Below are 14,263 nucleotides of genomic sequence, written 5' to 3' on the forward strand. Positions count from 1 at the left end.
TGGCATCATGGGGGGGTGGAAATGGGAAAGAAAAATATTCTAAACATAGTACTAAGAGTTGTAGCCTATATAACTTTATGGCTGACTGTCAGGCTTGTTCAGTAGTTGTAGAATTATATCTTGGCTCTCCTAGCAGTTTGAGTAGTGCCACGGTTGGGTAGGTTTGGGGCTTGTAGCGTAGGGACAAGAATATGAACATTTTACTCGGAGCTACTTCACTCCTAACTCCATTTGTTGTTGGTACATCTTCTTGGTATGAGCCAGCATTTAAATCTATTAGAGCTGTAAAATCTGAAGTTCTGGAGATAAAGATGACTTATCGGTACATGCTATCACTTTTTCTGCCAATACAAGATTAGCCCAAGCATGTATAGCAGTTCATTTTATCTAATTTTCAATACCTGAATGTAAGGCTTCCATGTGCACAAGAAACAAAACACGAATAAAATCTTTTAGCCACTGACATTTGTTCAGTTGCAGTATACCTAGAAAAAGATGTCCTCTGAATTAATAACAGAAGATTTAATGAAAGGTGATTGATTCTACCAGGTGCTAGTCTTTGACATTCTTGATCTTTTCACAGAAAGATCAGAAGTTTATGTATTCTGAGCATCAGTTGTCTTCTTGTGCTCTTTTGTAAGGTTCTTGGCTTAGTGTGAAGCATTCAATCATGCTATGGTGCTCAGCTGAGTTTGCTGAGAACATAAGTACCTAAGTTAAATGCCTAAAGCTAGACCATGCGAGTAATCTGAAAGGTGAACTGACACGTGACGAGAGTTGCGCACTTGCCTGGTGTCTTACTGAGTTAAAAATGCATTTCTTGGAGCATGCATTTTTTTATATGCTCATGAACTGGCTTGTTCCCAGATACCTCTTCTTCAAAAGTACATATACTGATAAGCTGACAGTAATAACTAATATACTTATTGGGTAGAATTAGTATATATCATTATTATGAAAAGTAATGACCATGTTGAAATGCTAAGGATATTTTCAAGATTACTTTAGATTTGGTTGGAAAGCAGAGTATAATGGCTTCATCTTGGAGCATATAATAAAATCACAGGGATCTTTGATGTTCTAGTCAAAACCAGCACCAGTCTTGATTAATTTGGTGGCTGTATTTGGAGTCTCTAAGCTTCTGTAACTGGCAGTGGCATAGTATAAGAGATGCTCTGTATACTGCACGGGCCATTAGATACAAAGGAATTATATCTAGATGTGACATTTTACAGTATATGCTAAAATAGATGTATTTACTTCTCATTATATGAAACCTCAATTCCTGTGGAAATCGATGTTTAAAATACCCACTAAAAGCCTCCTATGATCTGCAAACATGCACAAAAAGGAGCTGTATGCATGTACTGTTACTCACAAGTGGTGGGTTAAAGTGAATTATTTTAATCTTTTCATGTCAACAGCAATTGAGTATATTTTCCTTTTCGCAACATCCTGTTACTGCTCCAGAAGATGTAGAGAATGTGGACTAGAGCAGAAAGAGTCCTCAGGTGTCTTTAAACTGTTTTAAGCTGCCCATGGTTTGAAAATATTCAAGAATCTGTGATATGAGCTGTTTGACATTTTTCCTATTCCAAATGCTGAAAGGAATAAATCTACATAAAGAGTGTTGGAAATCAGAGAGTCTTTGCGACAACGTCTGGAATCTCAGAATGTTACTTTATTTCTCTCTTTTGGCTGACCACCATGATAAAACAGCTGAATCAAATACGTTCTTTTATGTATAAAATATATTTTTTGGGTCTTGACAGCTTGTTTCCAGTTTTAGTCTAATTCAGTTTGAAACAGCTGTTCCTAATCCCTGCAAAACAGTTTTTTGATGGAAATCATGACATTCTCAACTACTGCAGTGTTACTGGGCTCTATCTTATTTCAGAAGTTGGCTTTTCTTTATGTTAAAAGAATTCTTCATTCAGAGAAAATGTCACTTTTGTGTCAAATAAGCTGCAGTTAAAAAGATAATAGCTTCCTCCTCCCCCCAAGGTTATCTCTCAATGAGGTTGGATATATGTTTCTCTTCCTACATGACTTTTAAGAAAAAAACATCACTGTGTGTTTTACCATTAGTTAGATTTTTATTCTAATGTTCTCTGCTCTACCCATATGCTTTCAGTTGGGTTCTATTTAGAGTTTTCTCTGCAGTTGTCTCTGCACTCAGACTTAACAAGTTCTCTGGCTTGCCTTATGGTTCAGTTTTACTCTGGAGTCAAATCTTGTATTTTCAGAATTTTCAATGTAGCATTTTCAGTTTGCTCAGTGCCATCTTTTTTTTTTCTTTTTTTTTTTTTTTTCCTTTGGGTTGGCTGCACTGCTTGGTGCCTCTTCCAAAGCTGTTTGTAGAAATTTCATAGATCACAGAACTGATCAAGTCTGTAAGCTCTCTTGTCCCTGATAAAGCAAAAGCTAACCTTTTCTTTCCAATTCTCTGGTTCTTTTGGACACCCTAGCATGTAATATGGAGTGGAGTTAATTACTTTCTGCATAGAAGAACTTGCTATCTAGTTGACCATGTGAACCCAAGTGTGTGATGATACTGTGTGTGGACATTTCAAAACATTTCTGATGGGGAGGGTGAAGGTTTCAGGAGTGGCAGTGTTGCCAAGTTTATAATGGGACTGGAGGACTCTGGAGCTGTACATCCTCTTCTTTCATCTGTCCTTAGCTTGCATGGATGAGGTTTCACAAATCACTTTGTTATGCATGTCTTTGTTTTCCCGTCTATAAAATGAGGATTGTGCTATGGAGTGAGTACTTTGAGAAATCTGAGAGAGATGCTGCATACGAGTGGGATCACTGCTGGTTGCTGATCTTGCTTCTGAGCCCACTATGGACAAATACCATCCTGAAGCCTCTTTTGGGTTCTTTTGTTAAAGCACAATTTATCAGCTGAAATAAAACTAACATCTAACATGACATGAGAGCTTTACTACTTAAAGAGCCGTTAAATATGTTTTCAGTTCCAAATGCAACGTTTTGCCTGGCAAATACTTTGGAGTGTTTTCTAGTTTTCCTTGCATTTTTTTTTTTCCCACAGTCTAAAGAACCTGACTTGGGGTTGCGTTAGGATTAAGTGAGATTACTAGCATCTTCTTTCCATCCCTCTTGTGTACTTTGTATGAATACATCCTAATAACTATTGATATTGCATTCATCCTGCAAGAAGCTAAGACCTTTAGTGTCTGCTGATGCTGCAGTTTTGATGTGTTTTTCTTGCAAGTAAAATCAATTGAGACAAATCTTGGTAACTTTTACAGCAAAATAAAATGACTACGCCAGGCAGCAGTTGGAAGTTTTTTAAGTATGGGTATGCTCTTAGATCACACATACAGGCTTGTTCCAGCAGAATTGATTGGTTGATCTACTAGATTTAAAGGTCAACTGTAATCACATTTCAGGAAGATTGAAGATATAAAATTGCTACTATGCTTTTCTGGGTTGTATACCCACTTCTGGTGCTCTTTGCTTTTCCCCTGTACATCTTAATTTACTCAGCTAGAGCATCAATACATAAAGGGCACAAGTCAATGTGCTTGCTTTCTCCTGTCGATGAGGAAGCTAGTTAGTTGTATTTCCTCCAAGCCAATACATTCCCTCTGGAAGACCTGAAGCAGAGGGGAGGAGTCCACTAGACTCTACAGAAATGGAAGGAACAAATCTCTTTTTCAGGGGAAGGCTGTGAGGAAAGCTGCTGTCTAGCTGTCTCGTTAGATGATCCATTCAGTTGCTAGAGTTGATGCATCCGAAGGATGTTATTGTCTGTTCAAAGTGCAGCAGAGATGAAAGAGAGAGTTGGCGTAACCTTCTTAATGGGTGGAGACCTTTGATTGTGGGGAATCAAAAGAACATCTCATTAGTAGTGTTTTATGCAGCAGCTTGGTATTACACAGATGTCCATAGACACCAAGCAGCTTTGGAATATTATGTTTTATAAATATGGTGTTTCAAAGTCATATTTCCATCTAAGAGGCAACCATATCTGTATACAGAGGTGAATAAATTTCCTGTTAATTTTTTGCAAGAACCCAACTGAGACAACTGCTTCGCTATAGCAGGTTGCATGAACTAAAAGCAGCAGGGCCATAGAACATTCACCTGCTCAGATACAACTCATTTTCCCTGCCACAAACCAAAAGGAGTCCTGAAAAGAAAAAGGGTTGATGGGGGAAAAAGATTTAATTTGATAAACCAAAACACATTATTCTTCAAGATTTTTCCCTCATGAACCATATTATTGCTATATTAATTTGATAGGCCTTGTTCACTGTTAAGTTTTGTTCTTTTCCTGTACTGATAAGCTTGCTGTCCTTCTGTGTGGATCTTCCATAGAGCAAGAGAGGAGAAAATGTTTAAAATGGAACAGACTTTAATGGCACGGGAACTGTTCCTGAATCAGAGAATACTGCGTTGCAAATGCTTTCAGCTAATCTTCAAAGAAATTTCAAAGTAACTTTATGATTTTGTGTGGCTAGTAAATGCATACTTGATGATGGTCATGCTATAGTAAGGGTTTTGTTGCATTAACAATACACGGAAAGATGACTCTTTTAAGAGTCACTTTCCCCAGTGAAATCTATTGTAGGGAATGTTAACTGTTTTACAAAGGTTATTTGTAGTAGAACTCCCAGAGTCTAAATTAACTCAGAGAGTACTGTCCTTAGTGCATTTTCATATGTGCTAACTTGCAAAATGTAGTAATTCCCAGATGTATAGAAATCAAGGGTGTGTAGCTTTTCTGTAAGCATCCATGACCTGCTTTTAAAATAGACGCTGACATACAGCAGTGGCTGAAGACTCTGCTTGAGTGGACTGAGGAGACATTTATTGTGCATTTATTTAAGGTGGCCTTTTTCAGAGATTCTTGCTTTGATGGCCTTCTAACTTCAATATGCATTTTGCTTTGTCAGCCACAATGTGAAGTCTGGAAAACTAATGTCTCATGTTCACTACACTTACGGTAAATATGGAAAGAATTTTTTTTTTAAAATAAATAATGGACTAGGCAAAGTTTTCAGAGGCTTGCATGATCAAATCAGAGTAGCAGCAAATCCTTTGTGATTTTCCTGGTGGCTGATGAAGTCAAACAGTGCCTTGACTGACTGATTTGGTTTTTGTTTTCTTGCAAGTTGCTTAAATATTTTTTTTTTAACCCTTGATGATGTCTGTCTTCATTAAAAGGGCACTTATGGAAACAATGAATTTTCTGAAGTGCAGTAGTAGTTCATGTAGGGTACTGGAAATGTGATTGTTCTTTTCATGTATGCAGTTGTGTGTCATCCTGATCAGTAGGTTAGAAAGATGTTTTTGCAGGGACTTCAAAGAGGTTAAAAACAAGAATACATGATATGTTTGTGAAGTTTCCTGGCTACAGGGAATTGTCAGGTTATAAAAGAATGCTTCTGTGTGGAAGGCTCTTTGCAAGGTAAAAAAAACCTGTCAGTAGTGTTATTACAATGTCATGCGAACTTTATGCCTTTTTCTCTTCTTGTTTTCCCTTCAAGTCATAGGGCTCTAGCATCCCTCCTTTCTTCAGTTCGATAATTGTAGCAGCGGATTGCTGTTTTGAATGAAACCAGTTTAATATAGGATCCTTCAGTTGCCAAGGTAAAACACCCATTAGAAAGGGGAAGAAAAATCCCTTTATTATCGAGTGTATTTAAGCAAAGTAAGTATTTAATCAATCTTAATAGTTTGCTTTCTTGAGAGGAGCAATACCAGTAGCAGCAGCCGTGTCAGGCAAAATGCTGTGAATATACATACAGATTCTGTTCTAATTCTTGTTGTACAATGTACTCCTCAAGCTTAAGAAGCAGAAGAAGAGAAATGTATTTTGAACGCATTTTCCTGAAAATTAGCTTGCTTTAATTTCTTACTTTATTATTACTTTAAAGAACAATAATATTTGGTTGCTCACTGAGAGTGGTAACAAACTTGTGCTTTCATGTTTCTTTTACAAACTAAACACAATTGCAGTCAGTTGTGTTTTAATGCTGATGTCTTTCATAACACTGCTGAGCTTACGCCTTTCATCAGTGTTCAGACAGTGCACTATCCCTGCACTTTGGAAATGCTTCACACCAATTTATTCTGCCTTTTTTGTTTTTGAACTCCAGTTGTAATCTGTAACAACATGTATATGTTGGTGTGTTTACTCATAACAAATTACACTTTTCTCATCTTCAAGAGGATTTGTGTTGGAATTTTTATTCTAGAAGTTGTTGCCCCCTCATAGGGAAACATTTGGATTTCAGGAAACACCGATAGCTAATGTTACTGAGTAAACAATACCTGGAGATTGCTTTAATCAAATTCCTAAACTATGGAAAGTTTGGATGTGGAAAAATTTTCACAGAGGCGCGGGGAGCTGATGCTTTGGCAAAAGTTCCCTGGCTCTAAACTATATTGTAAAACTGCGTGCTGAGGCCTTCGATTTCCACTGCCTTATACCAGCATCAGCAATTGTGTCAGTGAGTTTTGAGTTAAGAAAAATAGTAGACATATTCTAAAGTGAAACACTTGTTTTAATGGATTATTTTTTTTTTAAATTAAAATAGTCTTGTTGCTAAAACAGAATATGTCAGCATAATCTGCAGCTGAATAGCATCGCCTGTCATGGTGTGCAGGGCGTGATGATGCTTCCTCTGTTAACTCCAGCTACTGACCTTGCCCTTTAAACAACCTGGTTTATTGTAGGAAAGTTGCAGAGGAAGAAGAATCTTATGCTTGGCTTTAAACCTAGGTTTTCATCTGTGCTCTGATAGAGAGCATATATATATATTTTTAAGAGGTTCCTGTGGTCAAATTGTTTATAATTATTTGGCCTTTCAGAAAAGTTGCAATTAGATTTTTAGATTATTAAAAGTCTTGCATGATTGATACATTGCTTAATCACGATGGCATTGAAATGTAATACTTAAGGAAAACAAATAGTTTGAGCTCCTTACACATTTGTCAAGAAGTCCTTCACCTGTTTTTCATGTGTTTATGTGTGCATGTGCACTGTGAGTCCATTGCCTCTGAGAATGTCCTTAAGGTCTGAAACAGGACTTCTATTTGAAACCAGCCAGCTGCTTCTCTGCTCCAGCATGTAGTTGGAAACTTCCCTTGGCAAATTTTGGTTTTTTTCCACAAATCAAATAAGTCTGCCAGAAAGAGAGAGAAAAAAAACAACAAAAAAAAACCAAACCAAAAAATACCACCACCCCCCCACCTTGGTAATGCTGCCCAATTGCAGTCTGTACCATCTCCATGGTTTTGAGCCGTCATTATGCAGCGTGCACTCAACACACTTTTATTTAAAGCAGAGCTAAAAGTAGAACTAAACAGCTGACGTTCATAGCCGTTCAGTATGATGCAGAATTACTGGGAGGGGGACGGGACAGGAAGAGGAACACTGCTAGTGCCGGGTAGATTAGGCTCATTTATTTGCACAGAACTATGCAGGACTGTCCAAAAAACCCTCAAACTAGACCATACTTTGTCAAGGAATATAAGCTAACTGTAATAAGTTCTATTTTGTTTTAATCTTGTTTACTTTTGGTTTGTTTTATACCCTGAAATGATGCAATTCAGTTTGCTATGGCTGTTGCAATAACCAGGCAAACTATTGCTACTATGTTATTGCAGCATCCCTGTGCGGATTGCTTTTCATGGAGCCCGTCTCCATATTGCAGAGCCATCTGTTTTTCTTACTGTCCAAGCATTAGGCTCAGTAGTATAAATTACTAATTGCTCTGTGGCTTGCAATTGTTCCTGTTTGTTTAGTGTGCCAGCAGCAAGTGTTCAGCTCTTTCAGCACCATTTATAAGTTTTCCTTGCTCTTTTTTTTTTTTTCTTTTTTTAATGCCTCGGGGGAAGAACTGTAGTTGAGTGAATTGTTGGTCATTCGCATGCTGAATTATTGGCTTGATAAAATAAACTTTGGGAGGTAGGTAGGTACTTTCCTCATTTACAAAAGATTTTGTAGCTGGAGAAGTGATAGAAACAAGTTAAAAAATCATGGTTTGCGAAAAGCAGTATTTTGCTCCCCCACCGCCCCAGTTTCCTTAAATGCACACCAGTTTGTCATACTGCTGGCAGTTTGATCTCATACAGAAAGATCCTTTTTGGCTATGTAAGTATGTGCACTGCTGAAGAGTTAAGGATACTTTTGGAAAACTTAATGCTGAATTCATCAGCTTGTGTCTGTTTCAAAACCTAATCGTAATGTAACAATTGTGTATTTTTTTAAATGTAGTTTCCTTGTCTATCTTTAAGATCAAAAAGATGCAGGTTTGCTTTTGGGTTTTTTTTCTTATATGTATAATATGTATTTTACATTCTGAATTCACTGTTCAGGCTAAACTAGTCGCTTTCAATAGTTCTCTGATGTTCTGTGCCCACGGTAGCTGCAGCGATGGGCACCGTGGCATGCTTAGCTTCATAAGGTGTTTGCGTCTGGGCAGATCAAAACTGTTGGAGGAGAAGGGGATCCTTTGGTTTTTAAGGTGAGAAAGGTAGTATCGAGTGAGAATATAGGGTACAGCATTTTGTAGCTGTTCAGGACTGGCAAGTTTTGGAGGGTGGCAGACCACATATATTGGATGTGTTATGATTTTATGGGAGGCATTTGATAAGATGAGGTGGATACCCGTTTACGGTAGGGTGGTACTGAAATTTTGGTACAACGGAAACTGTGTGTAGGGAAGCGGGTGTCGTTCCCCGAAGTCAGATGGACTTTTTGGAGTTTTCCAGCCGAGGATAGAGGGGTGGTTTTGATAACATACCATAAAATGAACTGAACAGCAAGAAAAACATTTCTTCCTTCTGCGTATTTCAGATACAATGTCAGACAGCTCAAATCTAGCTGAAGGCTTTGAGTCTCCGTAGCATCTGAAGCCTGGTAAGCTGCTGCTGCTATTTCAGTCAGACTGTGAGGTACGGCAGCGAGGAGCGTTGTGCAACCTCCGCTGCAGCGTGCCGTGCCGTGGGGCAGTTCTGCTGTTCGCTGTGGGCTCCCTTCTGGGGCACCCTCAGCTGGGTGATAGAGGTGTGGGGAAGGAGAACCTCCTCAGAGCCTCCTCCAGCTTTTTTCAAGAGTCTAAGTAATATTGTGGTGCCACTGCCTTTGGTGTTTTTTATTTTCCCCTCTCTCTTTTTTTTTTTTTTTCCCCTTTTCTTTTTAATGGGAAACATTCAGTAAAAGAGAGGGCAGCCAGTACTGTCCATTTGTTTTGACCAGTATATCCTTGGGGCTTGTAGACAGCGTGGCCTTCAGCAGGGAAGGGTGAAGTAGTTGGAACAATCACAGAAGTTTGTCTTACAGTTTGAGGGAGGAAGCACAGCACTTTGTCAGATGAAGCTGTATAGAAGAATTTTCTATTCCAATCCAATATTGTTACCTTGCTTGTAGCACTGTGGTCATTAGTGCTCTTAATTTACCTTCCAGTAAATATGCCAGATAAGCCACTGTGGCCAGCCACATTAACTTTCTATTTATTTTTCTTATGATGGCCACCTGAAGCAATAGATTGATGTCTGCAATTTTTACTTCATTAATAATGAAGTCCACAAAGCAGTGAGAGGAATGTCTGTTTACTTGGTGCCTTAAACTGGGCTACTGATGAACTGCTGTTTTTTGATTCAGTAAGATTTTCTTAGTGATTATCAAGATAGAGAAATAAGGTATGTCCAGGTTTAGATGAGAAGCTGAAGTGTCTGTGGGTTAGATGGTAGACATTTAAGTGGTAATTGGGTTATTGAAGAGTGCCCTGCAAGACAGCCGATGCATGGAAAGTCAAATGTGTGTCAGTCTCCTTTGAAATCCATAAAAATTAATCATTTAGGTTTTCCTGTGGCTTTAACTGTGTCCCACAGCAACTTAAAAATGGCTCAGTCTCAAAGTTTGAAAACTCTTCTGATAACATCAGTGCACATTCCTAGCTAAATAAAGAATCTGTAGTGTATGTAATTCCAAAAAGTATTTTTCAAATTCTGTTGTGGCAATTAGTGATAGGAGTACTGTAGAGCTTGCGTGAGTGGGGACATTTTGTGCTGAATACAGCAACAGCTGCCAGTCTAGTCTTCAGAAACCTGGGTTTGGCCCCGAGTATCATTCTTTCCCCTCTATTCCTGTTTTGAGTCTAGTAAAGAGAAGCATATGTTTTCTTGCATCAGCTACGTTGGTGTTACCTTGTGAAGCATGACAAGGTCATGTGTTTGTATGGCAAAAGAGGAAATCTCAAATTGTGTTTGAGCTGTCTTAGACCTGCTTTTTTTCCTGTGATGTATTAAAGATTTCTGTGATATATATGGTTAAATTTCTATTCATGTAGGTATGCGTGTGTTGATGCTACATTGCTGCTCCTGAAATTGGTAGTTATATTATTAATATTGCACATCATGCCAAGAAGGTGTCTTGCATTTAATATAGAACATAAGAAGGTTTGCCTACCCTGTATGAAAATCTCAAATTGGAACTGAAGATGCTATAAAAATTTAAAGGGGACAAGGTCAGCCTGAAAATCGCATTTTAAAAAAGCAGAAAATCATCTATTTTTAACAACAAGTTTCTTTACCTGTTAGTACCTGTACTAGTAATATTTTCAGTTATTAACACTTGAAAATGGTTTTAAGCATTATTTTAATTGTAAAACTACTTAGTTACCATTTGTCTAGGTGCCTGTTAATTTGAGGTTTTCTAGTTGAGAGACATGAGAACTGATCAAAAGCATTTGGATTCCTATGCTCCTTCTGTATGATCAAACAAGTTCAATTTATTTCACTCATGAAAGAAAAGATAATGGATGACTCACTTGCTTTGTACCAACATCTTTATTGAGGGGGAAAAAGTGGATAAGAGGGATCTTCATTATAGCAAGCAAAGAAAAAAAAAAAAAATCAGTAATTGAAAATAGAAGTATAACAAATTCAGACTACAGCTGAGGTGTGTGGTTTAAACACTTGTGGTAATTAAGCACTGGAAGAGCTGGAGAGGAATAGTATGGGATTCACCTTCCTTGGAAGACTTGAAAGGTGAGCACATGCATATTCTGTTTTTTCTAACTATGTTTGCTAAATTATAAACACAAAGTAACTTGAATTAGGTAAGAGGCAAGACTAAATGTTCACAAAGGTTCTTTTAGAATGACTTAATATTTCCTAGGAAACTTGTGGAAAGGATCTGCTCCAACCATCCAGGCTCTTAACCATAATATAACACTTTTTTTTTTTTTTTTTTTTTTTTTGTGTGTGTCTGTTCTGTGCTCACTAGCTATATGGCTTCTAATTTGAGGACACAAAATGAGAAGGGTCTGTATCCATGAGAACATGCTGTCCTCCAGAGCGTAGAATAGAATTTGAAAGTTAAGAATCTCATTTTTTAACTTATTTTCAGATAATAGCTGGCAAGATCTGCTTCACTTCCAATTAGTGGCTGATCAAGACAGAAAGTAATGGTGAACTGCTACTGACTAATCCTTTATTTCAAGTGATAGAAGTGGGGGTAGAGATTCCAACCTTGCCATGACTTGGCTTAAAGCCTTTTCAGGCTCCTTTGAAGATTTGCTGAGCACCTGACTGCAGTTGTTATCTATAGGAAGTCTACTACAAATATAGTAAGTAGTAAAAACATTTAATGTTCTTAAAAATTCCTCAGATCCACACCCAGCATGAGTGGAATAAGAACTGTGAAGGTATATCTAACAGTATTTGTAAAGAAGCAAGATAAAGCAGGAAAATATCATAGAAGACATCTGAGAAAATAAGTGTGGGCATTGTGTGAAATACTGTAAATAACATTCTGTGCATGAAAATGGGTGCTGAATAACTGCCTCTTCATCCATGCAATCCTGCAGACTGGTAATTTGAGGTCCTTGGGGAAAAAGCACATAATCAGTCTGCATCCTTAGCACAGACTGATTTAGATTGCGCAGGCAATATGAATTCAAGGATTTCCTAGTTATTGAATTCTTCATTTGTAACCTTAACTATTTTAATGTAACTTTTTTAGCATATATAACAATACATGAAAAAACACTACTCTTCTTCTCGAATATGAAAAGTTTCTTGGGTCAGCACAAAAGCTCAGATCTCACTGTAAATGGTGTGTTATAAATACCTAGATAAATACAATAAAAAGCTTTTGGAGAGGATTTCTTCCTTTTGGTTCCAGTGAGAGAGGGGTAAATAAAATAATTGATGTGCCCTGATAGCTGTCGACCAAGTTTCATGTGGCGTGGCATGTCTTTCCTTTGGCATGCATGTAGCAGCAGCACATTTTAGCACCTCGCCTACAGCATCCACCTCCTGACAGCAAAACTTGTCAATAGGAAAGCATTCAGCACTTCATTATTTCTACAACCTGAGTGCATTTGCAGATTAATTGATGTGTGGGAGGAAAGGCATCTGCTATTGTAGAAGCCCTGAACTGTTGCAGCAAGACTAGAAATAAACTGGTTAGCTGTAGTGAGCTGATGAGTTTGCAGGTGTGGAAGCCTCTCAAGTGGCATCTTGTCCATTTTTCTTGTTGCCTTTGATACTATTTTTAAAAAAAAACAAACCAAACTGCTTACTGAATTGTGGCCATGGAAACAAACAGCATGATAAAGATAATACCATATATACTTATATATGGTTAGTTAGCAAGTAGTTCCATATTTCTTGCTGGCTCAGCACCAAAAGAGAGTTTTAATTAGGCCTGTAATGAATGACTGGGAGCGTTTTAAAGGCTATTAATCTTGTGGTGTAATTGAGTTAGTTATAATATCATTATAAGCTCCCATGAAAATAATATGAAATGTATTCCATTTGTTTTAGTCCTAAAGATATTTCTGAGGTCCCCCTGGCTTCATCTGGCATACTGCTACTCGAAGTCTTCAACACTGACAGAGAAAACTGTAAGACGGCTTTATGTGCCATTCCACCAAACCCTTCTGTTCGGCGCATCATCCTGTTCCTGGTCTTGGGCTCTCCGAGCTGCTGCTTTACCTGTAAACTGCGGGTAACTTCTTGCAATGGAATGTGTCTTTTTTTAGCTTTCATTGCACAGTGTAGTATTCCCTTGTTTTTCTGGTTTCTGATCGGTTATCTTACCCGAGCGTGGCAGATGAGAGTAAGAATATGTGATCTATTTTCAGAAATAAAGATTACAGCAGCTTTCGAACTGTTACTCTGTGCTGTGGTAAAAAAATGTGTAGCAAAAGAGGTGTTTTTGCAAAGCATATGGCTTTTACACTAGTTCAGACTACAGTAAGTTTTGGATTTGGTTGTAAAACATCTCTGTGCTTTTTGCACTCTCTAGTCAGAGTGTGACATCTTCAACAGATGGACAGATAAACTTTCCATAATCCATGTCTTTCCTTTCAGAAGAGGAGATGAGATTCTCATTTGTAAAAGTTGGTGAGGAAAACCTCATCTGTATAAGTCTGTTGTATGCTTAGATGTTGCGGTGTGAAAATTTGATGGATACGCAGCTAAGTACTGGAGTTACTGATATTTTGGGGGCTGTCTTTTTGCAGATGCAAAGTCAGCCCTTCTGTATGTATTGCAAGCCTTATTAGGGCATTTGCTTTATCTGTTTTCAGAACCATGTGCGTGGAACAAGCACGTTGCTCAAATCCACCTTTTCTCTGTTTTGGTTGATATACTGTCTTCTTTCCTTTTCGTAACCCTGCATTATCAGGATATTTTGGTTTAGTATTTTTAAATTCTACAATTGAGAGCTTTTTCCAACCTTAATTAACCCTGATGGGATGGTAGAACTACCTTTTTTTACTTTCAGTAACTTTGCTGGTCACACTTCTATATTTTCCATCCTCTTGACTATTACAGATTTTGTAAATAGTTTGGAAATGCCAGCTTGTGATGTATGGGCCTCTTTAACATTTCTTTGATTTATGTGCACTGTGCTGAAAAAAGCAGAGGAAGCATATTATTCTGGAAAAAAATGTTGCCAGTCTTCAGTTTTTTCAGTCTTAGTTAAAAGCTACACTTTTATCAATCAAACCTGATAGATTCTTTTTTCATTCCTAAAAACATTCATAATTTAACTCTTTGAAGTCTACAGAAATAATTTGGCTAAGACTTTTATAAATGTCTATTTTTTGGATGTCTAACTTGAAATATCCTTTAAACTGATTTTTCAAAAGTTCGCATTTTCATGCATTACACCTTGGTCATCTAAAAAGTAGAGACATTAAGAAATCACTAAGGGTAGGGGATTCATTTATTTTTTTGGAAATAAAGTTTGGCCATATGTTGCTATTAG

The 14,263-nt window shown here is 37.6% G+C and overlaps 1 protein-coding gene across 2 annotated transcripts in view; it reads left to right on the plus strand.

The window, feature by feature from the left end:
• Positions 1-14,263, plus strand: part of MED27 (mediator complex subunit 27) — a 95,980-nt gene that overhangs the window by 14,561 nt on the left and 67,156 nt on the right. Inside the window, exon 1 of one of the 2 annotated variants that reach the window (XM_010570886.1) lies at positions 11,725-12,997. The exons of the other annotated variant lie outside the window; for it this stretch is intronic. Coding sequence (XP_010569188.1) covers positions 12,794-12,997 — 204 coding nt within the window. The 5' untranslated portion in view covers positions 11,725-12,793. Of the gene's footprint in view, positions 1-11,724; positions 12,998-14,263 lie in introns of those variants that run through there. 2 annotated transcript variants of the gene reach the window in all.

This window comes from Haliaeetus leucocephalus, unplaced genomic scaffold (assembly GCF_000737465.1).
Source record: "Haliaeetus leucocephalus isolate CR32 unplaced genomic scaffold, Haliaeetus_leucocephalus-4.0 Scaffold306, whole genome shotgun sequence".
Lineage (NCBI taxonomy): Eukaryota > Metazoa > Chordata > Aves > Accipitriformes > Accipitridae > Haliaeetus > Haliaeetus leucocephalus.